General features: G+C 40.2%; 2 protein-coding genes across 4 annotated transcripts in view; one reads left to right on the top strand and one right to left on the bottom strand.

Annotated features, from left to right (window-relative positions):
- ITIH2 (inter-alpha-trypsin inhibitor heavy chain 2) overlaps positions 1-4,275 on the top strand; it is a 43,589-nt gene extending 39,314 nt beyond the window's left edge. For both annotated transcript variants that reach the window (XM_088141406.1, XM_088141405.1), the window contains 3 exons: positions 117-289; positions 2,099-2,210; positions 3,779-4,275. In XM_088141406.1, the coding sequence (XP_087997532.1) occupies positions 117-289; positions 2,099-2,210; positions 3,779-3,926 (433 nt within the window). In that variant the 3' untranslated portion in view covers positions 3,927-4,275. The remainder of the gene's footprint in view (positions 1-116; positions 290-2,098; positions 2,211-3,778) is intronic.
- Positions 139-25,430, bottom strand: KIN (Kin17 DNA and RNA binding protein). 2 transcript variants are annotated; one of them, XM_088141409.1, is made up of 13 exons: positions 25,228-25,430; positions 16,602-16,696; positions 15,748-15,791; positions 15,253-15,375; positions 14,449-14,630; positions 13,998-14,046; positions 13,409-13,469; positions 11,523-11,652; positions 10,089-10,139; positions 9,571-9,639; positions 8,897-8,996; positions 7,190-7,290; positions 139-358 (listed from the first exon to the last, which is right to left on the bottom strand). In XM_088141409.1, the coding sequence occupies exons 1-13, from the start codon at positions 25,339-25,341 to the stop codon at positions 284-286; spliced, it is 1,194 nt and encodes a 397-aa protein (XP_087997535.1). In that variant the 5' UTR covers positions 25,342-25,430; the 3' UTR covers positions 139-283. The 2 variants fall into 2 exon arrangements, with proteins under 2 accessions (XP_087997535.1, XP_007438536.2); XM_007438474.4 differs by lacking the exon at positions 139-358 and adding an exon at positions 4,368-6,540.
- Positions 25,431-25,455: the final 25 nt, after the last annotated feature.

Raw genomic sequence — 25,455 nt, 5'->3', positions numbered from 1 at the left:
TCCTTTAATGCTTGGGGCTAAGCTTGAGAGACTCTTGATCTGAACAGGCCCTGCAATGGTCACCCAAAGATGATTCCAAGCAGGACCTTACACCTTTCATTGTCTTCTTCTCTCAGGTTGCTGGTCTCAGTGAAGCAAGAGAGCAACGTCACTCTCACTGTAGATGGGGATCTGACCTTTATGGTCCTACTCCATCGGGTCTGGAAGAAGCATCCCGTCAATGTGGATTTCCTGGGGATCTACATCTCCCCTGCAAATAATTTCTCCTCCACTGTGCATGGCCTTATTGGTAAAGCTGGATGTGGGAGGTGGTTCCATGGCTCTTTCTACCTTTAGACAGCATGACAGCAAGTAGAAACTGGGAAAAGAAGAAACCATTTCTTAAAACAGGCATGATAGGAAAAGAAGAATGTGTTTCTCTCTTGTGCATAACATTATCAGAGAAGAATGCAGTGTGTCAGGCCTAGTCCAAGGAACTCCAAGAGACAATGCCAATTCAGTCCAGCTATGTTTATTAGCTACAACCTCTAGCAAGAATCTTCCCAGACTGAAACCCCATCTCCCAAGTCAGCCAGCCACAACAGTGTGAATTCCTCAGGGAGGTGCCAGTCTCATCCTCTTGTAGCCCCCATACTCCTCCAGCGAGCTAAGAAAATATTTATCTCCCTGAGCCTGGCCTTCATAATTCCATTCCATTACAGTTCTGGAGATAAGACTGGAGGTTGGTGGCTTCCTTTGGCATATGCCAAGTTCTCCATTTATATAAAAAATATCATTTCTCAAGGGCAGAACTCTGCTGTAGGGAGAATCAAAACTCTGCTTTGATTTCCGAAGAAATAGCCTAGAATCTCTGTTTCTGTCAGGCCTAGCCCAAGGAACTCCAAGAGACAATGCCAGTTCAGTCCAGCTATGTTTATTAGCTACAACCTCTAGCAAGAATCTTCCCAGACTAAAACCCCAGTTCCCAAAGTCCTCCAGCCACAACAGTGTGAATTCCTCAGGGAGGTGCCAGTCTCATCCTCTTGTTCCTCTCATGCGGTTCTGGCGAGCTAAGAAAATGTTTATCTCCCTGAGCCTGGCCTTCATAATTCCATTCCATCACACAGTGCTTGTGTACAGTTCCTGTTCTAAATTCAAGGGCTGTGCAAATATTGATTCAGAAATTTGATTTGGAGGTGATTCACCAAAGTGTGGATTCCAATTCTTTTGAACAGAATTGGAAAATCAGTCTGAGTTGTTAAAGGTATTGGATACCATGGAATCGATCTGGATGGTTTTCCATGCTGTTGTGCATGTGCAGGAACAATTTTTCCCCCCCAAAGTGATGGGGAAAATCAAACGGAAATGACCTGATCTGTCACTTTGATTTGAATCACAATATAACACAAGACTGATTTTGTGAATCAATTCAAATGGGTGAATCTCACTGGTTTTCTTAACCTAGTCAGTGATTCAAGTTGGATTTTGCATGATTCACATAGTTCTACTACTATATATTTAGATTTCGCCATCCTGGGCACTGGCCAGGTGCATGGACTTTAATTCCCAGAATTCCCAACCAGTATGGCCATTGCGGAGAATTTTAGGAAGACCACATCCTAGATAGCACCCATGTTGGGGAAAGTTGTAAGGCATTATTTCTCATGAATTGATCAGAATGAGATGTTTTATCCTACTATTAGTGTTAGCTAACTAATCAGTGCAACAGTGCCTCTGTCCCACCTACCTGTTGTTTTATTTATGATCACAATCTCAAGTAAGTCTATTTTTCACTTCTCCTTTCATGATTCCCTCTTGCTCATCAAGAACAAGTACCCTTATATATAATATTATCTTTTTAGGACTTTTCTCCATGGATCTGATGAAGTAAACTGATCCATCAAAGCTTAACGATAATGAAATAGTTAGGCGTTATGGTGTGCCAGAAGATTCTTTGTTGTACATGCAGTATGTATAATTAGTAGCAAGGCTACAGGATTTGGTGTTTAGTGTAGCTTAGTTCTTCCAACAGACTCTTCAGGATTAACACCATGTTTAAGACTGTAACATCTCAACTAATGATTTCACCTTCACCAACATTTACAAAATTCTTCCCCAGGTCAATTCATGCGTGAACCAGATGTACTCATCTACAATGAAAGACCAGGTCAAGATCCAGGGAAATCTGATGCTACCATGGAAGTGAAAGGCCACAAGCTTACAGTCACCCGGTAGGGCATCTGAGGCACCTAAAGACCTCCAAATTCTGTTGTTGCTATGTGTGTGTGTATGTTTGTGTGAGTGTGTTGGTCGACTGAACTCCCAGGAAAAGTTGTTGAAGAGTTTAGCAGAAACTGACCATGGAGAGAACTTGAAATCATGGTGGATACTTCAAGATCAATGCCAGTGTGCAGCAGATGGGCAACTGGCAAATTCTGGGCTAGGTATATTGAGGGAAAGGAATGAAAATAAATTGCTAATAGGTTGTGGCCTAACATCAATCCTTTCACATGACTTTACTAAGATTCCAAGTAAAGTCATGTGAAAGGATTTACGTGAGGCTATGACCTAGTTCTTAAAATGTGTACGGAAGAGGTGCTGAAAGGGGCAGCCCCTCCCATGATGAAACATCCCAGAATCCGGGGCATTTTAGCCTGAAAACCAACAGGTAAAGGGCACATGATAGAAGCCTGTAGAATCAAACATGGTGTGGGCATTATTTTCTCTCTCTCTCGCAAATAGAGACTGAGCAAATTCAGGTCTAAGAAACTCTTTTCCCAATGCACAGATAAACTGTGGAATTTGCTGCTGTCTGCCGTGAAGACGGTGACAGATCTTAAGGTGGGGTGAGGAAGTGAAATTAAGGGCTACTGGTTGGCTATGCACTGCCTCCTGAATCACAGTGTACCTTAAATACCAGCACCAGTGGGCCCTGGGCTTCATCCAGCTTCAGGGCCCTTCTGGAAAGTGAAAAAGGCCTATGTGGTATCCCCAAAGCTGGAGACAAATACTGGGCTTTGTCCAATGCTACCCAAGTGGAAATAGCCGTGGCCTGATTTTCTTGGAGCGTTCTGGAGTCTTGGAGGTGTGTGGCGGGCAGCAATTTCCTTGCATATATGACTTTGTATACATTGGTCAGTATATTAGATAGACTTCCATAGTGGTTAGGGTTCTTTTCACCTCCCAGATTGACAGAAAATGCCACCTGTGGATTTGTGCAGGTGCACAAGTTTTCAAATTTGAAAGGGTTTCAACCCCAAGTGCTCCATATGGGGTTTGAAATTGCTTGAAGAGTTCTGAATGGAAACAGTTCCATTTTCAGCTCAAAACCCAGAACCATTTCACGGTGGGTCACTTCCAGCATTGTCAGACAGAGCAGAATCAAAACATTTAGGGAATCTCAGAACAACCCATTTTGAACTCAGAACAATTGTTCTGAGCTGGACATGGGCTGTTGCAAGCTCAAATATAAGGGCTGTAAAAGATCTTAAAATCAATGCAAAGACGAGTCAATTGAATCTCCCAAGTAAATCAGTTTTTAAAATCAGATCAATTTTATCTTCAATTGTGGGCAGGAATGTCAGATGTTGTTTGACCCGACAACCTGATTTGAATAAAGAAATCAACCATCTGAATGAGACTGATTTGGCAAAAGGAATCAGACCTAAGCCGATCTACACTCCCCCAAAGAAATAAATAGTTCTGAGATCTGTTTCCAATGATTAAGTCTTCCATGGTCTAGGAGGTCAAGCGTAGGTGTACGCGATCATGATTTACGTGTATTTGTATCTCCCTGCAGAGGTCTGCAGAAAGATTATCGCTTGGACCGTGTGTTTGGGACCAACGTCCAGTGCTGGTTTGTACATAACAATGGCAAAGGTTTCCTTGATGGCCACTACAGGGATTACCTCGTCCCTAATTTATACAGCTATCTGAAGCGCATCTGAGCACTCAGTTTTAAAGCAGGCAAGGAAACTGTCCAAATGGCCATGCAACTCATCTTGTAGCCACTCGCTCGTGCAAGCCTTTGGGGAAGAGCTTCATCACCTCCCGTTTCGGCATAACGCTGCCCATTTCCCCCCCTCCCCTGAAATTATTCTCTCCAGGGATGTCTGGTGACCATGGTGGACACTGTTTCACTGAAGGCAAACCCAAAATTCAACTTTTGAGCAAAGTTGCATTTGAAAGCAAATGTGAGCAAAGGTCACTGCCCCACGTAGAAAAAATGTTTTTATTTTCTTCCTGACTGTATAAAGACCATGTATCCAAACAGAATTAAAATAACAAACTCCCTGTTGGGATCCTGCATTCTGTTCACTTTGTACCTAAGAACTTTAAAACAAGGCCTTAAGGCAGTGTTGTCCAAACTTGGCCACTTTAAGATGAGTGGACTTCAACTCCCAGAATTCCCCAGCCAGAATTCTGGGAGTTGAAGTCCACACATCTTAAAGTGGCCAAGTTTGGACAACACTGCCTTAAGCAAACATCAGTGGGACTGAGGCAGAAGGGCCCTGCCACCTGCAGGCCAGAAGATTTAAAGTAGCTGCAATTTAAACATGTCCGTAAGAAAATACTCATTAAAATACTATAGGTACCCTCCTTCTCCAGCAACTTGAAAGGGGTTCTCCTCCCCCTTCCCTGGCAAACCTCCAGCCAGATGACCACTCTGTGCTTCCTGTAGTTTGATGGGGCAATGAGGTGGTCACACAGATCCCCCAGTCATTGCGCTGCCTATAAGCAAAGCGGCGGCTGCATTCACACAACATCCTTAACCTGGTTGAATTAATCCATTTTCTGGATCTGAGCAATACACTGAAGCATGAACTAACCAATCAGGCTGCATTTGCGTCCTAGGCTGGACCACAAGAAAGTTAGTCAAGGTAGAAACAAAGTTTAGAATACATCTACTAAGTTTGTAACTGACCTGGTTAAGCATGTTGTGAGAAGACAGCTTGGATGACAATAAACTAGGGATTAGTATTATACCATAAATATAGATCAGCTCCAATTTGCTAAAACTTGGCTAGATAACTTTGGGCAATGTGTGGACTGTGACAACCACCTGGATCATCACACTGGATCTCGGTGTGATCTGAAGACTCCGCTCTTCTGAATTCAAATTTGAAGAGCACAAACTGCAGATTCACAACCTCAACTGAATTAATTCCCAGGTTCAGAAGCTGAAGTCTATCTTCTGAAATAATGAAGCCATGGGCCAACTTTAGGACATCAAAGTCAATTTCTATTACTTTGGAAAAGACTCAAGTGTTAAAACATTGCACCAATAAAATAATAACTTCATCTTCTCTGTTATGTACAAATCATTATACAGTTTTTAAAAAACAATCTATCGATGCTCCTGCTGCTCAGAAGAGCCACATAATGGTATAGTGGAGGCCCAGATAGAGAAAACTGGATTTCCAAGCATACAGCTTTCGCTGCAAAGTCTCCCTTCTCTAAATATTTTAACATCACTAAACACTGCAGTGCAAAAATGGGTCCAAGGATGTAGCTGAATTCAGAAGGTCCAAATAACCATGGGATCAGATCTTTGGGCTACTTAGGAGGTCCTGCAAGAAGCAAAGGGCTGCTTGGTAGCCTCTTCTACCATACAAGGAGGAGCTAGGAAGGAAGGAAGGAAGGAAGGAAGGAAGGAAGGAAGGAAGGAAGGAAGGAAGGAAGGAAGGAAGGAAGGAAGGAAGGAAGAAGAGAAGAGAAGAGAAGAGAAGAGAAGAGAAGAGAAGAGAAGAGAAGAGAAGAGAAGAGAAGAGAAGAGAAGAGAAGAGAAGAGAAGAGAAGAGAAGAGAAATTGGAGCTCTCAGAGGATCCTCTTGATGCAGTCAGAATCCGTATGATTTAGATGAGGGATTGGTAAACTTCGCTTGCAAGATTGGTGCATGACCACCAACATCTTGCAAGGTTTGATGTTTTTGTAAAATTTTGGCCATTTAAAAAATTGGCAGGGTGGTGGTGGCAGGTAATGCTTTTCATGGTTGGTAGACATCCTGTTGCTGGTCCATCCCATTAGCTGAAAAACAATGAGGTGGCAGGCTATTTCCCTATTAGCATGTAAGAAAGCTAAACTCTTCGCTGGCAGCCTTGAACTTTTAACACCATGTCATAACTTCACTCTACAGGAAGACGATGATTCTGACCACAGATGGTTTCAATTTCTGCAGGAAACGTATGTTGCAAAATCTTCTACAGACCATAGGACTATAGATGGCTGCTACTGTGCTACAGGTGAACCAATCTAATCAAGATTTCCAGCAGTAAATAGGGGGGAAACAGAAACTATTATAATATTGCCAACGGTTGGTATAGAAAGGGAAATATAGGATTCAATGTTCTGCATTTATAGGGCATCCTTCAGAAATCTTGTTTGCTCTTTGAAGTTGACGCTTCAACTCATACATAGAGTTTAGCATGCTGGGGTTCTTAATCTGCAGCCAGTTCAAGAGGTGTTCATCACAGATTCCATCAACTCTTTTGGTCCATTCAGGCCAACTTGGAAATGTCTTCATATGGAACACCATCCACCTGACGTCCTTTCAGAGGTCCCTGGAGAGGGAAGTTAAAAGGAAGTCCTAAGAAAGTTCAAGTTCGTGGACAGCCAAGAAAACAAAACAATGGATCATCTCACCAGAGGCACAACAGACCAACATCAAATTATCCTACTTTGGACACATTATGCAAAGACCCAGCTCACTGGAAAAGGCACCAATGCTGGGAAAGGTGGAAGGAAAGAGAAGAAGAGGACGACCAGCAGCACACTGGAGGACTCAGTTACACTGGTGATGGTCTACCTTTGGAAGACCTGGAAGACCAGGTTGAGGACAGATCATCATGGAGAAAATCTATCTATGTGGCCACTAAGAGTCGACGCTGACTTGATGGCACATAATCAATTGATCAATCGATCAATCAATCAAGTTCATCTCCATACATATATGACAGAGGGCTAAATCTCTTGGGAAGCATCCAGAGGTGAAAGGTTTGTAGCGATGGCTAACTTCTATTATCTTTTTAGAATCTAGGCAAGATTCAGCCAGGCCAAAGGAATAACATTTCAACTGCATTTACACAAAACCCTTGATTAACTGAATTAACCCATTTTCTAAATTTCTTATAAGGATCTTGAGTAAACAAGTACAGGACTCAGCTGCCCATTTCTGAATGACATATTACGCAACTACTAAAATATACTTACAGATTCAATCAGTACCGTTGCTGAAAATGTTTTCTCATTGATGCCTTGTAATGTGGCTTCATTTCCGCTGTAACCTCCATTTAAAACCAGCACCTTTTTACCTGTAAGAAGAAAGGAGTGAATCTAACCTACACCAAGCCCGTCTGTTGGTCAATCTAACCCAGTGTTTCTCAACTTTGACATCTTTAAGACACGTGGACTTCAACTCCCAGAATTCCCTAGCCAGAATGCTGGCTAGGGAATTCTGGGAGTTGAAGTCCACGTGTCTTAAAGTTGCCAAGGTTGAGAAACACTGATCTAACCCAATACTTTCCTCCTATGCTTGGCCTAGCTGTTAACCTCTTGGATACAGCTCTTCCCTCATTCTTTGATCTCAAGATATTGGAGTCAATCTCTATGACCCCTGAATTATGTTCTTCTCCATTTTATTAATGCTACGGTCCTCTGTGAGCCTCTGATTCTGGAATGGGATTTGAACTCCCAACCCGATGAGCAAAACCTAAGGGCAACGTTAACTAAACCACTCTGCAACAATAGAGATGGGTTGGTTCACAGGTTGGGCTGAGCCCCCATTTCTTTATTTTTGGTTTAAGTATACAAGGTGAACCTGCCCATTTCAGCTAGTATCCCACACTTTATACCTTAGTGTTATGCATGAACCCAAGTACAATAGTATATCATGGTTTATGGTTTTGCTATGTTGTGCACAATACTCATTTGGCTTCTCAAATGGTCTTTCAAAAATGGAGATCTGAAATGAAGCATTCCCAAAGAACGACATCTACAGAAATGTTGAAGCGGGGGCCTTAGAAGGCTATTTGAAAGATCTGTACTTGAAAACCACATCCTGCTCAGTGGGGCTGACCTGGTAAAAGTGTACAGGTCTGCAGCCTTAACATCTGTTGGGAGTAAATAAAAATGACAGATGTAGCTGAAGTGGCTAGTGAAATGTAGTCTTCTTCAACTGAGCTTGACTCCTGATGATTTTATGGACATGTCCATGGAGTCCTCTCAGCAATAGTGCAGAAGTGGTTGGTTACTGCTTTTTCCAGAATGTTTCTGGACTAGCCCACAGCCTACTCCCACCCAAGTACTAACCAGAAACAACCTTGCCTAGCTTTTGAATCCAGAAAAGGTCCACCAGATGCTGCTGAGGGGATAACAGAGCTCACCCAGTGACAGTCCTTTGGTAGACCAGACTAGGAAACCAAAGTTATGAATGCTAATACTACTTTTATTATAAGGTTACCATAACATAATCTTACAAATCTGAGTACACTTCCTCCCTCCCTCCCTCCCTCCCTTTATCTTCATGAGAACTAGGGAGGGTCAAGTCTGAGACACTTTCTCAAATTACATTTCTGCTTTGGACTCAAATTTCTTTTATCTAACCATTGTCTTGGTTGCAGTTCTTCCTCCTGTCCTTCAAGGTTATTCCTATTTCCCATTATACCCAGTGATTAACTGTGATTGATCAGCAACAGCTACATCTTTCATACAGCTTTGTAGCTGATAGAAACAAAAAACATTTTGCAAATGAAAAAATGGTACCTCAGATTCCAATGTCTGCCCTAACTAGCTGACCATGATCTCAGAAGTCACATTTAACCACAATCCCCAAATGAGAAAGAGTGGAAGACAGCCCAGGGAACAAAAATTTAAAAGCAGGGTTCCTCTTAACAAGAATTAGCTTGCCAAAAAGCTTACCTGGGGCTGGGATCACTGTCTCAAGATGCGTCTGGTCAAGTTTGAGTTTATCTCCAGAACTGATCAACTTTACAACTGCTGTGTATTTGTCAATTACCTCCTGTTACATCAATAAACATATGTTAAAGGAAAAATTCATCACTGATTATTCTTAAAGTGGAGGAAAGAAGTCACAGGCTGGATCTACCGTACAAAACGCATGAAGCCATAAACCATGGTTCATTTGCACTTCACAATGCCAACAAACAAGCCACGTTATGTGTTAGCAGGTTGTGTGAACCAGGCCATCACATTAAGCTTTAATGTAGCTGTTTTGGCTTTCCATGTTGGCTGAACATTTTGGTTTGCCAGCTGTGGTTGATGGATTAAACTGTTGTGCAATTCAATAACAAGGTGGTCTATAGTTAACCTTCCTTCAGATCTTCTAATCGAGTTATAGTTTAGCATGCAGAATCTGGTGCTCTCTACATGTCCTGAATTTCAACTCCCAGAATCCCTAGCCAGCAGGGAACAATGCATTGGGAAGGGGAGGGAAGTCCCAGCTGCATAAAGAGGGCTTCTGAGCACCCATCCTCCCTCGGAGCGCCTTCCTCTACACCTGCTCCAATCACCCTACACTGCCCCTATCTGTGACCAACATTATTTTGGAGGCAAACAAAAGGCTCTGTATTCACCTTAACGACAGCTTTTCTTTTGTAGTATTTCTCGCCAAGTTTCTTGGTTATGATTTTGACCACAATTTCCTAGAAAAGAGATTAAGGTTAATGGCATGCAGGTAGATCTCATGTCTCTTCTGCAGCGTTAAGATATAGCCAGGAAGTGAAGCTGGTTCTTGTGACTGGGAAGGAGAACAGAGTCTCCTGTACAGAGAAAGCACAGCAAAAAATGGTTCGTGACTGATATATTTTCCTTAATTTGCTGGTTTTCCATGAACAGGGATTATGTTGTTGTTCTTGCTATTGCTGTGCAGATACTTCTGTCTAAGAGTCCAAGTAGGACAACTCAAATAATAGTTTGCCAGCTAAACAAGAACCTGACAGAGGTAAATCCGAACAGGAAAAAAAAAACCCAAATCCTTGATCCTGTACACAAGAGAGCACTGTAAATGGTAAAGGGGATAGATGAAACACCCAGCTACTCATTCTCTGAAAATACATTAGTACAGCATCCAGACAACCACTTGGATACTTACAGGTTGTAACCAGTGCTCTGTTCGGGCAGATTTTTTCTTCTCTTCTTCAAACTAGGGAAAGTAAAAAAAAAATAAAAAATTGTATGGGTTCAATTTGGCCTTGCGAGTGAGATCAACTAGAGATAATGTTGGGAAGATATCCTGCCATGCTAAAAAACTTTTGAATAATGAATTTTGGGACTTCCAGAGAGTCAGCGGTAACTGGAACAGTGAGGGTACTCTTAGTGATAGAGGTCCTCATCATGTTATCTAGATTCTAGAATTCTTAAAATGGACTGAGGAATTTTGATCACTGTTTTGTGCTGCAGTGCAAATCTTCTATCAAAAGTGTCCCTAATGACCTTCTCAAAATATAGTCTAGGCTTCATACAATCATTTTGCTCAATTCCATTGCTGATTTAAAAAAACAAACAAACAGATACGGTGATGCGGTGTTTCTCAAACTTGGCAACTTTAAGACGTGGACTTCAACTTGGCAACTTTAAGATGTGGCTGGAGAAAAATAGATCCTCAACATATAACTGGAATTTACCTTCCTATAAATCAGTGTTTCTCAATTTTAAGACATGTGGACTTCAACTCCCAGAATTCCCCAGCTAGCATGCTGGCTGGGGAATTCTGGGAATTGAAGTCCACCCATCTTAAAGTTGTTGAGATTGAGAAACACTAGTCTAACCATCTCCTTCTAACTCTCTTATTAGAGCTGTAACAACTGGGTAAATGGGAGATATTAAATCCAAGCCAGGTTTCATTTATTTATTGCATTTATTTGCTGCAATTTAGAATTCTGGGACTTGAAGTCCACGTCTTAAAGTTGCCAAGTTTGAGAAACACTGCTATAAATGAAGACCATTATTCATATTAGGATGACAGGGAACAGGTAGGTGACCCACTGGAATCCTGTTCCTGTAACTGAATTCTAATAGACTGTGTCCTGCCCCCTGGAATGAAAGAAGAGATCTTGGTTTTCTTCTGTGGGACATCCTTTCAGTTATCTCAAGGATGCCCTCTTCTCTCAAATTCCACAAAAGGATCTAATTTTCAAGGCTTGCAAGTCCTTGCTACTCTACTCTGAAGCCATTCTTCTTACTACCCTTCTTCAAGAGGATGCCCAGAATTGGAAACAAGACCCAAGATGGTATCTGACCAATGCAGAAGATGGAACTAGTTGGCAATGCTCCATTAAACAACTAAACTAGGAGTTGAGTTTTGTGATCCCTTTGACTTTGATCTCCTCTGCCATTTTCTTATGAGCAGAAGCACCGCCCCCAAATATTGGCACCAGTCCTCCCTGCTCCAGATAACTGGATGGGCACCTTGGCAAAACATGAAAAGAAGTTCTCTGGTTGTCTCACTTCCCCTGCCCACCTTCAGTATTGTTCCTGCTTATAATAATCACCAAGCAGAATGTATCAGTAACGATCCCCACCACACCTCCATGATCTCATCAAGGGCAGATTTTTTCTTCTTCTTCTCCTTAGTCTGCCTTGAAGTTGGAGGAATTTCTTTGCGCTTAACTGGGAGCGCTGCTCCTGCCGCCTTCATCATGCCGGGGCCAACCAAGCTGAAGAAGACAGACACAGATGAATACCCTTGTGGCGGAGAACCTGTCCAGACCCGAGGGTGTGATTTTGCTTAGTCCCCTGGCATGGAAAGTGGGTTAAGTTTTTCTTCCAGAGTCAGAGAATAATACTAATGCATGGAATGTGAGCTGGCTCTGATTCACCTGAGAAGTCAAATGCTCTGCTTGCCCTGGGCTGGGGTGGGGGGCAGGAAATTCCCAGGAGCAGAGCACCAGCTGTTTAAGGGTTCATATTATTCACACAAGGAGAGGGTACTTAGGAAACCTAGCCTGAAAAGGCCAGGTAGCTTTCTTGCTGAAGTTTTTGAAAAAGTTTCAAAATCAGAACAGTACACCCCGGTTTAACATAAAAAGAGGTAGTCTTTGCTTAATGACTGTTCGTTTAACAACAGTTCAAAGTTATGATGGCCTTGGAAAAAGTGCTTTACAACCTCTACTCGCACTTACGACTGTCGCAAACTGTCAAACCACACCCGCAGTCATGTGATTGTAATTTTCAAACTATTTTACAATGGTCATAAAGCAATCATTAAGTGAATCATGTGGTCGTTAAGCAAATTCTGGCAAAAAAGTCCATTGTGGAAGCTGGATTTGCTTAACCACGATTCACTTAACGACCATGGTGATTCACTTTATGACCATCATAAATCAGGTCTGGTCACATGATGACTCACTTAACAACCACCCTGCTGAATGACCAATTTTCTGGTCCCTATTGTTAACTGAGAACTACCTGTAATGGCATTAGCTGCTCATAGATATGTGAAATGATCTTTAAAACATGAATGGACATTTTCAAATGGATCAAATTTATGTTATATAATGAGCTGCCTTGAGAAGCCTGGGGATCTGAAAGGTAACTAAGAAATATATGAGTCAATCAGACCAGCAAACTCAGGACATGGGGCTAGAGTTTTTGCTCCAACTTTACGGTGGATAGCCTCCAGTCCAGCTGCCATGGCCAGATCTCAACACTTTCTCAGAAACAGCTTTCATCCTTCCAGACTCCTGAACCCTTGCTCCTGAGTTGCAATTCCATGGGTCAGAGGAAAGATTAGGCAATATGATGCAACTTAGGTGAATTCTGCCAATTTTGCTCAATTAGGTTCATTTCCGAGGCAATGGCTTTCGGAAAGGAAGGATTGGGGGCAGGGTTGAATTCAGAAGAGCAGCAACTACATTTGTAGAACGGTCAAGAAAATGGCCATGATTCCAACCAAAAAGGGAAGCTTCTGACCATGCATATCTTGTTTGCTGGGCAAAGTAATGGTGTATGTACGTATGCGTGTGTGTATATGTACAGTATATGTGTATGTATATGTGTGTGTGTGTATAATGCTAAGATAGACAAGATGCCACAACAGGAAGCAGATTTCAGAGCAGAAGGATAACCCAATGTTTTTTTGTTTTGTTTTTTGCACAAGCCACACAGGGATCTCAGTCCCAGAAGGGCAGGAGCATGGGGGTGGAGCCTCCCAAGCTTGCAGCCGGGCAAAAAGCTACATTTATTTATTTGCTTATTTTATTTCCTGCATTTTTTACTGTTGCATTCTACAAGGGCTCAAGGTCAATTGATTTTCTTTGTGAAGCTGTACTATGCCAAGTTTTTATTTGAGGCTACAGGTATTTATTGGATGTTGGCATGCTGTAAGCCACCATGAGTCTGAAAGGATACAGTGGCTTACTAATTTTAATAATAATAGCAATAATTGGATAAAAATGCCATAATAATACTTGCCTGCCTTTGGAATGGGCTGCAGCAGTTGAAGTGCTTGCTCCTTTGTTCAAATTAAAGGTCACTAAAAGGAAAAAGATTGATCACTTTTTTTTTGCACCACACGGGCAAGTCCATAAATTCAAATGCCACGCTTGCCAACCGTTTTCAAAAATAAACAAGAACTATAGAATCAATATGGTGGATTAAAATGTACCGTGGATGCTTTAATAGGTATTTCTTATATCATGGAAGCTGCTGGGAGTCAATTGATTGCGGAAGAATAGAAAGGTAATAAATAAGTACGTAAATAAATCGCAGGAGAAAGTTTCTTTTTGCCTGCCCTGTGAATTCTTCTTTCCCCATGAAGTCTGGCAATATACAGGATGACCCATCCAAATGGCCCCAGACCTGGGATTGAGGTTTATGATTTGTTTAAGATCCCTGTTTTGTTTTGTTAATTTTGTTGTTTACCAGATTGTTTTAGCCTGGGTCGTCTGTCTGATTTTATGTTTTTAGCAGCTTTTATGTTTTTTCTAGTTTTGTGTGCCACCCAGAGTCCACTGGAGTTGGGCAGCTAATAAATTTAAACAAATAAATAAAAATAATTTACCTTTCTCCTCATCGTTGTCTCTGTTCAGCTCTGTGAAAACTGGCTCTTCCTGCAATGAGAAAAGAGAACCATCTCAGGATTTGTGGTTCTCAGGAAAACACAGACATCGTTATCGTAAGGTCAGCATCAACTTTGTTGCAACCCAGAAGGAATTAAACAAGGTCTGGTAGACAAAACGCTCAGGGGAATGGGGATAAGTCTAGGATCTGACTTATAGCAGGGACACACTGAGAAACAACTGCAGAAAAAAGCTGCTGGTGGGCATATTATAGCTATCAATCTTATTTGATGTTCCACTTGCTGTTGTGCAATGAAAGCCTGCAAGACAGACTGATCCCCTTTCTTTCAACCTCATAATACTAAATTTTTGAACACAGATCTAAGGAATACCAAAATGGGGACTAGCCATTCTTTTTTCTCTTGGTTTCTGAGACATTAGACTTTGCCTCACCTGATCTCTTCCCTCCAAGCCCCTCCTCACTTGCTCTTCAATGAATTTGGCAGTTTTTTCTTCATCATCCAAATCCTGCTTTTTCTTTTTCTCCTGCTCTTGCTGCCTACGGATGGTCTCGGGGTCTCTGTCAATGTACTGGATGTACCAGCCTTTGGGTGTTTCGTCGACTTTGCAGAGGCCTTAAAGAAGCACATTGCCATGGTTACAGCCTTGGTTCCCAGAAGAAACAAGGAAGTTCTAGAATTACACACCAAAATGGGAACACCCCTGTAAAGATGTCCTTGAGTCAACCTCAACTCCTGCTGATGACAGACTCAGCCATGCAGTTGCCTGGCAATGGCTTACTGCTACCTTCTTTGAGATGTTTTTTGATGGCCAGTCTGGCCTAGAGCCTTGATCTCTAGATGGTCTCCTATCCAAGTTAGCTCCCGCTTAGCTTCAAATATCTATTGAAACAATTATACTGTACAGTTCTTCAATCTATTCCAAAGTGCATATATAGGCACTGTGTATATGTATAATTGGTTAAAAGACTGTTAAACATTAACCTGATATAATGTACTGGCTGAGATTCACACCTTTCTTTTTCCACAAACCATCCAGGGGGCTTTAGGTGTGGTATTCAAATGACCGCCCACTCATCCGCCTCCCAGCATAGGAATTCTACAACCCGATGTTAAACGTAATACATTTACAAGGCTAACCCATTTTATCAATAAGGCTTTCTGCTCAGCGATTTGTTCAGTTGCCCCAAGCATCTGGGTTCCTCCCGAGAAGGGATCCATTCAAGGACAGCATTACCTTCTCTCCCGAGCCACTTCGTAAAATCCGTTAGAGTTTCCCATTGGGTAGCATTCATATGGATGTGTTCCCGATGACTAATATATTCATTATATACTATATTGTTGTGGACCCTCTTTGTTCCTAGAAAAAAAAATGCTCTTGATTAGAGGCTTGGAGATAGCTGAAACGTTTCCAACTGAACTAAAGAAGCTTGATTTTTATTGTGGCTGCTCAGTGGAGGAGCCTGCCTTCTGGAACAGCCCCCCCCGCCCCCCCGAGGTTGGCACAGGCAGACGTTTTTTGAAATCTGGTTCTGCTTCTGGGCCCAGGGTTTGGGTGGATGCTGAGTCTGGCTTTATTTTTGCAGGCTCAGGGTATGTTTAGTTGTCTTCCTCTTCTGGATGGGCACGTTTTTTACCGCTTCAGGTTTTTTTCTTGGTTTTTATTCTAAGCCACCCAGTGTCTTTTGGGAGTTGGGCAGTCTCCAGATCTAATATAAATAAAGTGATTTACCAAATCTTCTCCGGAGAAGTTCTAGGAAATCATTCCGGAATTCCCTAGAGGAACATAAAAGAGATAGTTACAGTATCTCTTTTAAGTACACTTATACAAGTGATATAAGCACTTGTGACAAATACATTAACATTAATAATACATTAACAAATACATTACATCAGGCCTAACAAGGTAGACCAGACCAGGAAACGGACTCCATAGTCCATAGGAAGACTAGAACTTGACTTTATTGAGACAGGATCTAGTAACATCTGATTGTGCCCTTCCTCCCCTCCCTCTTACGCCCCAGTGGATCAGGGCGGCGGAGGCAACCTAAGCCTCTTCTTAACACTTTCTCTGTTCCTAGGACTTAAAGAATGCTTTTGACTTTGTCTGCACAACAGTTTTGAATATTTGCTTCAAGGCCACCTCCTTGGTTCCCTGCACAAATTAAGACAACTCTAATTGCATTAGTTCAATTCATATGACAGCCTTTGAGTAACACAGATCCCTTGTCAGCCATAATAGAAAGAGAACTCTCTCTCTCTCTCTCTCTGAAGCAACATGAAGCTTAAATATCACTTTGTGACATGGATATTCTGGCTCCAAAATGGAGGATAACTTGATGGACAATGAGTTAGTCTTGAGGAGAGCCTTATTTAAGCTTAATTTAAAACAAACAAACAACCCCCCCCACTCCTACTCTGTGAGAAGATTCTAAAATTTGTCCCGAGAAATAACCACAGGTGTGTGAAGTGCTTTTAACCCATCTTATATTTGCACTGAAGTATACCAACGGCAGCCATCATGCTGCACAAATTGAGGCAGAAGCAGCTCGTAAAATGCAATGTCAAGTTATAGGCCAAACTCACTCTGAAAAGTAATCCATGAATTGCTGAGGGTTTTCGGAGGCGAGGAGCAGTTGTCGCTGGTGCGATTCTGACATGCAGTGACATTTAAAGCCATTCTGGAAAAACAAGGCAAGAGCGCTGCATTTGCAAAGACACCAAAACGAAGTCAAAATCCCCTTGCAAACCTTGAACGGATATCCATAAGTAGTTAAAGCGTTTTTTTTTTTTTAAAAAAAAGGGAGACAAAAGAATGAAGGAACAAGGCGACAAGGAACAACCAAAAGCACAAGATGTTTACCCCAAAAGATGGCAGCAATCCTAGGCTCATCCCAAGTGGCAACCTTTAACAATTTCCAGATATTAGATTTGGCTACATCCTGAAGTCAACACTCTCCAGAGCCATTAGACCTGCCTTCATTGGAACCTCAGAACTCTGTGTGATCAGACTAACAATCTAATACACCAGTCTGTCCCTCAGTGGGCATCCGGTGCTTTTTGAAAGCCTGCAACTAGAACGTGAGGACAGCCGATCAGCGCTACCTAGAACCTGCCATTCAGAGATGTCTTGCCTCAGAACATAGAAACTTCACACAACCATAACAAAACATCCACGTCGACAGGCTTGTTCTCCATTGTTTGTTTAGTGCCTCTTTAAAATCTGGCCCTCTTGTCAAAGCAAATTTTACAGGTTAATCGCTTATTTGAGGAAGATCCCCTTTCTTTTAATTCTTCTGAATTTGTTGCCGTCTGACTTCATTATTTTAAGTGTGTGGCTTGTAGGAAAGTGAGCAGAGGAATAAATTGACTGGATCAGATTGATCACTCTATCAAGCCCAACATTTATTTCTCTGGTTCAACCAACACAGGAACCAATGTTTTTTTTTTTTTTTCATAAATTTTTTATTTTTTACAACAAACACAAACAAACAATAACATAAAAAGCATAAAAAAAACCATCTTCCATTTTAAACCGTGTGTCAGCCAGTTACCAATCATTTGTGCCATCCTTTCATAATCTTCACTCATCATTTATATAAAATCTCATGTCATCTATCTAACACATATTTATATATTTATCAATTATCAATTATTATTCATTTGTTACTAGTCTATAACACCAGCTTTCATAATAGGATTTATATCATTTTTATCCATTGATTATATATATATATATATATATAGTAATTTATATCAGTTTGTCAAGTTTCTATTATATAATTTGCTGATCTATTACATTACTATATCTTTTCATCCAACCATTGATAAAACAAATCCCATATCATATAGAATTGTTTATCTTCTTGCTCTCTAATTTCAAATGTTAATTTACTCATCTCTGCACATTCCATAATTTTCTTAATGACTTCCTCCTGCATAGGTACTTTTTCATTTTTCCAATTTTTAGCAAATACAATTCTAGCCGCTGTCAGAACATTTACAATCAAATATTTCAGTTCTTTACTATATGTTTCAGGTATAATTCCTAATAGGAATATCTCTGGTTTAAAGTCTATATGTTGTTTTATCATTTTTTCCAACCATGTGTGGATTTTAATCCAATATCTTTTAGCTTCTGGGCATGTCCACCACATATGGTAATATGTACCGGGCTTCTGATGACACTTCCAACATTTATCAGACTTGTTCTTGTACATTCTCGCAATCCTTGCTGGAGGTAAATGCCACCTATAAAACATCTTATACAGATTTTCTTTATATGCAGTTGACATTGTCATTTTATAGTTTTGAGACCATAATTTTTGCCACTTCTCTAAATCAATTCCGTATCCGAAATTTTTCCCCCATGCGATCATTGTATCTTTAACCTGTTCTTCCTCCATCTTAAATTCTAGTAAATGTCCATAAAGTTTTTTAATCACCTTTTCATCAGTACCCATCAAAATTTTGTCTAAAACAGTCAGCTCATCATAAATACCTTCTGCTTTAAAATCTTTATCGAATCTAGATTGTATTTGCAAATATGAGAACCAGTTCATTTTTATACCTTGTTCTTCCAACGCTTGCATAGTTTTAAGTTCACCCTTTTCATTCAATATCTCAGTATATCTAACTGTTTGTTCCTTTTTATATGTTATTGAATAAGAAAAGGCTTCAATAGTGGATATCCATCGTGGAACTTTTAAATAATATTGTCTTCTTGTCTTCTCCCAGTTTAAAAACAATGCCTCTCGAATATAATGCCTTCTAAAGTAGCCCTGTGTTTTCGTTCCCTTATACCATAAGAAAGCATGCCAGCCCAACAACAGGTCATGTCCCTCTAAGGTCAATAGTCTATTATTTCTTAAAGTTATCCAGTCCTTTACCCACATCAGATTTGTCGCCTGATAGTATAATTCCCAGTTAGGCAAGGCAAACCCACCTCTTACTCTTGCATCTTGTAGTAATTTAAGCTTTATTCTTGCCTTTTTACCCTGCCAGATGTATTTCAATACAATTTTATTTAAATCATCAAAAAACTCTTTCCCTAAACGAATTGGAATTGTCTGGAATAGATATAAGATCCTAGGCAATATATTCATCTTAATAGTGGATATTCTCCCAATCATTGATAATTGTAAATTCTCCCATTTTGTCAGATCTATTGCAATCTGTCGTTTAAGTTTAACATAATTATCCTCCTTCAATGTACTACATCTTGGTGTAATATATATCCCTAGGTATTTAACCCTGTTTGTGACCTGTATTTCCAAGACTTCTTCCAATTCTTTCTTTTGCCTTGCTAACATATTCTTTGTTAATATCTTTGTTTTATCTTTGTTTATTTTTAATCCTGCTACTTTTCCATATTCTTCTATCTTTTCAATTAATTTAGGTGCTGTTTCCAGTGGGTCCTCTAGTATAAATACTAGGTCATCTGCGAAGGCTTGCAATTTGTACTCTTCCTTTTTGATCTTCATTCCTTTTATTTCTTTCTCTTCTCTTATATTCCTGTTCAACACTTCTAATGTTAAGACAAACAACAAGGGCGATAGTGGACAACCTTGTCTCGTCCCTTTTGTTATGACTATCTGTTCTGTTAAATCTCCATTTATCATAATTTTTGCAGTCTGCTTGTGATATATTGTTTCAATGGCTTGGGTAAATTTTCTACCAAAGCCCATTTGTTCCAATTGCAGTAGCATAAATCGCCAATTCACGTTGTCAAAGGCTTTTTGTGCATCTAAAAATATCAAGGCCATTTGCTTTTCAGGATGTGCCTCATAGTATTCCAATGTGTCGAGAATTACTCTCATGTTGTCTTTAATTTGTCTCTTTGGCAAAAATCCGTTTTGATCAACATGGATAAAGTTATTCAAATATCTTTTTAGTCTTTCTGCCAATATTGAAGCAAAAATTTTATAATCTGAATTTAATAAGGATATAGGTCTATAATTTTTAACCTGTTGTGGGTCAGCGTCCTCCTTTGGTATAAGTGTAATATATGCTTCAGTCCATGTTTGGGGTATCCTCTTCTTTGTCATAACCTCATTCATAACTTCCAATAGTTGAAGGCTCAATATGTCCTGGAAGGTTTTGTAAAATTCCACTGGCAGTCCATCTGGACCCGGGGCTTTCCCGACATTCTGCTTTTTTAGAGCTTCTGTTAATTCCATCATAGTTATATTCCCCTCTAACATTATTTCAATGTCTTTAGGTATCTGAGGCAATTTCGCTTTCTGTAAATATTGTCTTACTTCTTCTTCTTGTACATTCTCTTGATAATACAATTTTCCATAGTAGTCTTGTATAATTTTTTTCTTGTCCTCATTACCAAAGCAGATCTGTCCTTCTTCATTTATCAATTGATTAATCCTTTTGATTCTCTCTCTTTTCTCAGTTTATAGGCTAGCCATCTACCTGGTTTATTTGCATCTTCAAAGTAATTCTGTTTAGCACTTCTAATTTTTTGTGCCAGTTCCTCCTTTTCCATTAATCCCATTTTATGTTTAATTAGATCCATTTTCGCTTTAATATCTTTTTTTGCGGGGATTTCTGTAACTCTTCTTCCAATTTTTTATGATCATTCTCCAGTAGTTTAAAAGTCTTTTTCTGCGTTATGTTTCTTTTCCTTGTATAATCAATTATTAAACCTCTTGTATAAGCCTTCATTGTATCCCAAAGATTCTGTAATGATGTATCCTCTTTTTATTTTCATTAAAAAAGAAGGTAAGTTCTTTCTCTATTTTTTGTTTGAAATCTTTTTCTTTTAGTATCCTATTATTTAAAGTCCATCTAAATCTCTTCCGTTGTCCTTTCCAAATAACTACCATTGGGTTGTGGTCGGCCCAAGTACTTGTTTGTATTTCAATTTCTCGAATGTTAGCAAATAAGTCCGCTGACATCCATATCATGTCAATTCTAGACCAAGATGTATGTCTGTCTGAATAAAAAGTATATTGTTTATTTGCTGGATTTCTTTCTCTCCATGCATCTTTCAAGTCTATTTCTTCTATCATTCGAAGGAAGGATTTTGGCAATGTCTTCCTAGTTCTCTTTGTCAATTTCTGTGTTTTATAGTCCAATTGATCATTCATTATTCCATTAAAATCTCCCATCATACAGATGTTAACATAGTCCAATTCAGCTATTTTCATATGTAATTTCCTATAAAATTCTTCTTGATTGTCATTGGGAGCATAAATTGCAATTAAAAGAATTTTAACATTATTATCTATTATTTCAACCATCAAAATCCTTCCATCATCATCCGCATAGATTTGTTCTGCTGGCATTGTATCTCTAATATATAGGACCACTCCTCTTTTTTTACATTGTGTCAAGGAAGTAAATAATTTACCCAGTTTTTTTGCTGCAACAAATATTCGTGTTGTTTTTTGATATGTACTTCTTGCAGACAAATTATATCAAACTTTAACTTCTCTAATTTATGAAATACTTTCCTTCTTTTAATAGCCAGATTAAGTCCATTTATATTGATCGTAATCAATTTTCTTTCCTCCATGTTAGGCTTTATACGAGGGTTTAATTGCTCTAGTAGATCTTACTTCTCGTTGTTCTCTGGGAACACCATCTCCCCCACTTTCTTCTTTTTCTTTTCCAGTTGCTGCTGCACCTTCTTCTTGAAACTCAATTAACGATTCTTCCTTTTGTGTGTCTTCTTCTTTTCCTTTAAAGAATTCTGAATAGAATAGCTCTGCTTTTTGGACTGTATCAACTCTTTGTCTTTGTTCCTGCCAAGTGAACTGAAGACCTTCTGGAATCAACCATCTGTAGTTTACTCCTCTTCTAAGTAGCTCTTTAGTCAGGAATGAATATTGCCTTCTTATATCTCTTACTTTTCTTGGCACCTGCTTCAGAACTACGATTTCTTTATCTTTGTACTTTAGTGTTTTCTCTCTTGCCACCTGGAGTATCTGTGCCTTAATAGTTTTTTTGAGCATGAAACTGAGCAAACTCAGGGAGGCAGTGAAGGACCGGAAGGCCTGGCGCAATATGGTTCATGGGGTCACAAAGAGTCGGACACGACTTAACGACTAAACAACAACAACAACAACAATAGTTTTTTTAGTAAATCTTATGTGTACTTCTCTTGGTAGTTTATTTCTCATTGCATATCTCGTATAGACACGAAAAATTTCATCCATCCCATCTGACATCTTTTCTGTGGTTATCTCCAATGCTTCTGCCAGTATTTCTGTCATTATTTCCGCAAGGTTTTCACCTTTTCCTTCCTCTATGTTTTGAAATCTCAAATAGTATTCTGATTTATCAATTTCCCATCCTAGCAAGTCACTCCTGGCTTTTTCGACTTCACTCAGTCGAGTATCGATATCTCCAATTTTCTTATCTCTTTGTATGTCTTCATCTTCAATTTTCTTAAATCTCTCCTCATATTTTATCATCATCTGTTGTATACTTTCATCTGTCTTTTCAATTCTATGCTCAATATTCTCCGTCCTCTTTCCAATCTTCTGAATTTCTTGCATAATTGCCTGTAATGTCACTTCCTTCTCTTTTTCATATTGTATCATTGTCTGAATTGAACGTTGTCTCCCAGGGGGTGAAGAGGAAGCTACTGACGTTGATGGGATTGGGGCTGTTATTTTCTTGCTCATCTTGATGCTTAAAGCTGCAGAAAAAAGAAAAGAGGGAGAGAACAAGGCAAGAACCACAGATACTATTCCACAAAATGAGAATGAAAAACAATAGAAAGGAGATAAAAAAAAACCTGGAAATAAAAGGGAATGGAAAAGGAAGAACCTTCAGGCACTTGTCCGCCTTAATCCAATAGTATACAGTTAAAAAAAATTAAAGGAAGAGGAAAAGAAAGCTAAATTTCTTTTCTTTTAAAAAAAAAAAGAAAACCAGCTGAAGAGAAGGTAGAGAGGAAGAAAGGAACAAAAAGAGAGAGAAAAAAAAGGAAAAAACAAAAAGAAAAAAAAACCAAGGCACTAGCAAGAAGTACGCTACTGCCACTAAATGGAGGCGGAGCTGGCGTCGCGGCGGTACGGTGTGCGATCTGGAGCTCCCAAGATCGCAGCTGATATCTCCGATGCTGGACGGTCCCGAAGGACCTAAGCCGTCCCGTAGAGACGGCGACTAGATAGGGCACGTCCTGTTGATCCCAGGGATATCGCAAAATCTCTGGTTGATCCGGGAGAAGTCCCTGAAACCAGCGACGGAGCGGCAGCCATTGAGACTGCAAAAGCCGGGACAGCTCCAAACGGAAGAAGAAAGTGTGTCAACCGGGTGAGATGGACCTTTATTATTCAATTTTGCTTAGAGAACACCCTAAGTAATCCAAAGTGAATTTTTAAAAGTGAAGAAAAGTGGGACTAAGCGGCGAGATTAAGCCTTTGGGAAAAAATTTTTTAGTTATTTAACTTTCCCTTTTTATGGACTTGAATCTGGCAGAGTGTGGTTTATTTCATTTTTAAACTCAACTGGACTGGCTTTTCTGTTTGATACTCAATAATTTCTGATTTCAAGCATTAGGACTAAGATTTTTTTTTAGTGTTTTAAGAAGCATATTTCTTTTTCTCTTCTTTTCTCTTTTTTTTTCTCTCCTCTCTCCCTGTCTGGGAAAGAGGAAAAGCGAAGCGAAAGCCAATGAAAGAAAGTAGCACTGCCACCTAGAGGCTTGGATATATATATATATATTGTTTTTTCTACTGTGACTTGTTTTACTCATATTCAAGGACTCTTAAAAAGATAGCGAAGTGCATCACAAACTGTTTATATAGGTGCCACCTGAATAACTATAAACAAGACAGCGGAGAGTGGATTCTGAAAATGTTTAAGGTGGAAAGCCTGATTTAGTCACAAGAGCCTTGGACATTTAGAACCAATGTTTTTGAAGATATTATTATTAGGATAGGAAGACTATAGCCAGCCTTGACAATTTATCATTCTATATTATTTATCATTGTTATATTTCACCCTTTCTTCAGGAGCTCCAGGCTGTATACAAACTTGTTCTGCTGACTCAGACAATTTAGGTTCACAACAAAAGGTTAAACCAAGTTGAGAGATTATAGCTATGTCACGACAGCAAGCTAAGCCCCAAGCCATATCATGTAAATGTTTACCATACTGGGCAAAACTAATCAACCATGCTTTATTTGTAGGAATGAACTTAACTTTATTTTTTCCAACTCACTATAAAAAGAGTTATATCTCGAGTCCAGAGTTATCCCAGATAACTCAGATATGAATTCCTATTCCCAGATAGGAAGTTTGTTACTGTAGCATATTTTAATTAATTAATATTTATCTATTTTAATTAATGTTTATTGTTTTTGCTGTAAACTGCCCAGAGTCACTCTGCAGTGAGTTAGGTGGTGACAAATTTGAAATATAAATAAATAAATGTAAATAATATGTTAGAACTTGACAACTTTCAAGAAGCAGACACCAGCCAAGCAAGACTAGGAGCTACCCATCAGAACAGCAAAGACTGTAATAGCTTTCCTCTGCCAAGCTTATTCAAATTCAATCCAGCCATTTGTCCTTGTTCACACAACACATTCAGCCTTGTCAGCTAAAGATCTAATAATAGTACCCAGCCAACAGACTGAGTTAAGCGTTTCGTGTCCCAGCATGCGGTACAAAGCCAGCCCCTGTGGCTGGTTTACTGGCCAGTGCATTGTACAAACCCAGGGAATGAATTAATTCAGGTATCAGCTTAAGCGCCTTGTGCAAACCCAGCCATCCCATTTCGCAGGTTGAATTCGGCAGACTTAAACTGGTAGGGAGTCTTTGTTCTACCATAGTGTTTCTCAACTTCGTGGACTTCAACTCCCAGAATTCCCCAGCCAGCCAAGAATTCCCAGGGGAATTCTGGGAGTTGAAGTCCACCCATCTTAAAGTGGCCAAGTTTGGAAAACACTGGTCTAATGGAAGACTAATGAAAAGGACCCCCAGTCTCACAGAAGGATGGCTGGGCCTGCAAAAGCTCCTTTTCCCATATTATAGGATCCAAGACTCGGATGAAGAGCCACCGTGACGAAACCTGGAAAACTTCACGGGGAAACAAATCACCACCACAAAATATGCGAAGAGTCGACCGAAATCCGAGTGAGATTCGTGGCTGACGATGGAAAAGGACATCCGGGTCTAGGGCCTCTTTTAGGGCGACCAGCGCGCCCAGATATACTGCCCCTGCCCCTGGGGGCTCCCCCCTCACCTCGTCCCGGCACTGCTTCTGGCACATCTGGCAATACCAGCGCAGCTTCTGCAGCCCCTTCGACTTGATACGGTTGGAGATGGCCTTGGGGCTCAAGAAGTCGGTCTTCCCCATGACGAGGGAGACGAAGGAGCGGCGCGACAAGAACCAAGAGACCGCTACCCTCGCTTCCGGACTCTCGGGGGCGGAAGTTGGAAAAAAGCGGAAGTGACGTGACAGGAAACCTTC

This window comes from Python bivittatus, unplaced genomic scaffold (genome assembly GCF_059951505.1).
Source record: "Python bivittatus isolate LINGU-HERP-01145 unplaced genomic scaffold, Pbiv_v1 ctg000330_np1212, whole genome shotgun sequence".
Lineage (NCBI taxonomy): Eukaryota > Metazoa > Chordata > Lepidosauria > Squamata > Pythonidae > Python > Python bivittatus.
The sequence above is the reverse complement of the archived record's forward strand: the minus strand, read 5'-3'. Positions and strand labels throughout refer to the sequence as shown.

Coding starts and splice junctions, on each gene's coding strand:
- KIN (XM_088141409.1), bottom strand. CDS start 25,341: ATGGGGAAGACCGACTTCTTGAGCCCCAAGGCCATCTCCAACCGTATC. Junction 16,697..25,227: donor AGAAGCAGTGCCGGGACGAG/GTGAGGGGGGAG, acceptor TTGTTTTTCCAG/AATGGCTTTAAATGTCACTG. Junction 15,376..15,747: donor ACTTCTCCGGAGAAGATTTG/GTAAATCACTTT, acceptor TTTTTTTTCTAG/GAACAAAGAGGGTCCACAAC.